This window comes from Branchiostoma floridae, chromosome 15 (genome assembly GCF_000003815.2).
Source record: "Branchiostoma floridae strain S238N-H82 chromosome 15, Bfl_VNyyK, whole genome shotgun sequence".
Taxonomy (NCBI): Eukaryota; Metazoa; Chordata; class Leptocardii; order Amphioxiformes; family Branchiostomatidae; genus Branchiostoma; species Branchiostoma floridae.
The window spans coordinates 21436649-21438328 of NC_049993.1; the positions used below are offsets into that span (position 1 = coordinate 21436649).

At 47.5% G+C, this 1680-nt stretch overlaps 2 protein-coding genes and 1 long non-coding RNA gene across 3 annotated transcripts in view; all 3 read right to left on the minus strand.

Moving 5' to 3' along the window:
* LOC118431676 (WD repeat-containing protein 78-like) overlaps positions 1 to 1680 on the minus strand; it is a gene marked incomplete at its 5' end in the record, with an annotated part of 25289 nt that overhangs the window by 4079 nt on the left and 19530 nt on the right. The gene's annotated exons all lie outside the window — the stretch shown is intronic.
* LOC118432545 lies at positions 548 to 1213 on the minus strand. Its single transcript, XR_004833104.1, has 3 exons — positions 1166 to 1213; positions 740 to 826; positions 548 to 628 (listed from the first exon to the last, which is right to left on the minus strand). It is a non-coding gene; the product is annotated as an uncharacterized LOC118432545 (long non-coding RNA).
* LOC118432541 (WD repeat-containing protein 78-like) overlaps positions 1261 to 1680 on the minus strand; it is an 11256-nt gene continuing 10836 nt past the window's right edge. The window contains exon 11 of the mRNA XM_035844161.1: positions 1261 to 1415. Coding sequence (XP_035700054.1) covers positions 1409 to 1415 — 7 coding nt within the window. The 3' untranslated portion in view covers positions 1261 to 1408. The remainder of the gene's footprint in view (positions 1416 to 1680) is intronic.

Sequence of the window (1680 nt, forward strand, 5' to 3'; positions counted from 1 at the left end):
TCCATCATACAGCCCCACCTAGCAACATGGGAGGAACTGCAGCTTCAGACCTGCAACTTACTTCCACAGAACAATCTGAAATGTTGACTAAGATATCACAGAGCTAGGTTTCAAATTCATGGCTTCAGTTTTCTGGGCCGACCCCACATTCCTGTGCACACAAGAGAAGTTACTCACGGCCAGCAGGCTGGGGTTCTGGTACAGTTGTTTGTTTGTTTGTTTGTTTGTTTGTACGTAAGTTCCTCACGGCCAGCAGGCTGGGGTTCTGGTACAGTTGTTTGTTTGTTTGTACGTAAGTTACTCACGGCCAGCAGGCTGGGGTTCTGGTACAGTTGTTTGTTTGTTTGTTCGTTTGTTTGTACGTAAGTTACTCATGGCAAACAGACTGGGGTTCTGGTAGAGAGATTTATTCCTGAGTGCTCCAGTTGTTCCACTGGAGGTTTGTTTGTTTGTTCGTTTGTACGTAAGTTACTCACGGCCAGCAGGCTGGGGTTCTGGTATAGTTGTTTGTTTGTTTGTTTGTTTGTTTGTTTGTACTTAAGTTACTCACGGCCAGCAGGCTGGGGTTCTGGTAGGAGAAGTCCATGCTGACCACCCCCGAGGCGCAGTGGTACACTCTCTCTGGGTACTGCAGCGGCAACATCAGGAGGAAACATTTGTAAATGAAGTAGTTTTTGAAGGGATCTCACATTGTGGTTTTCAATAATAAAGGCATTGTTGATAGTGTACATGGTCTCACCTTGGGGTTCTTGAGAGACCAGCAGCAGGCCAGCCCGCCCTTCTGGTCGTTGAACCCAAACTGGCCGTAACCCACGGCGATCAGGTCCTGTCAGAAAATACCAAACAAATAAAGTTATGAAGCATATTATGACATGCTACTAATCATCTGAACCCTATACAAGATTTAGTTACTAAAACTATCAACTTTTTCTGTCTTAACATTTCTTCAACTTTGGACAACATTTCTGCAAAAATGGACAACATTTCAGAGTATAAAACAACACTGAACTTCCCAGGTCAGGAGCAGTCCCAAGGTGTGTGTTTGTTTGTTTGTTTGTTTGTGTACTAACCGGGTTGGCCTTGTTCCAGGAGAGACAGCTGACGTTCCTCCCGTCGGTTCTATGTTTGTTTGTTTGTTTGTTAGTTTGTTTGTTTGTGTACTAACCGGGTTTGCCTTGTTCCAGGACAGACAGCTGACGTTGCGCCCGTCGGTTCTATGTTTGTTTGTTTGTTTGTTAGTTTGTTTGTTTGTGTACTGACCGGGTTGGCCTTGTTCCAGGACAGACAGCTGACGTTGCGCCCGTCGGTGAGCTCGCAGTGGTAGATCCAGAGCCGCTCCAGGTTGGGGCCCATCTGTGTGATGGAGACGGAGCCGGCCGTGGGAGGGGGGTCCTCGGGCACCTCACGGTCAACATCTGGGGGGGGGGGGGATAAAACATTGCCATCACATATCACCATGATACCACCACACATCATCATCACACATCACAGTCACACTTTGGAGCCGGCTTTTGGAAGGGGGTCCTCGGGCACCTCACGGTCAAAATCTGGGGGGGGGGGAAAAAAAATTATCATCATCACACCTCATCCACATTACAACATCATCAACAATTAATGCCCCGTACTCAGGACCTAACCGTGAAGTTCACCAAGCCCCCGAACCCACCCTTGAAATCTTTC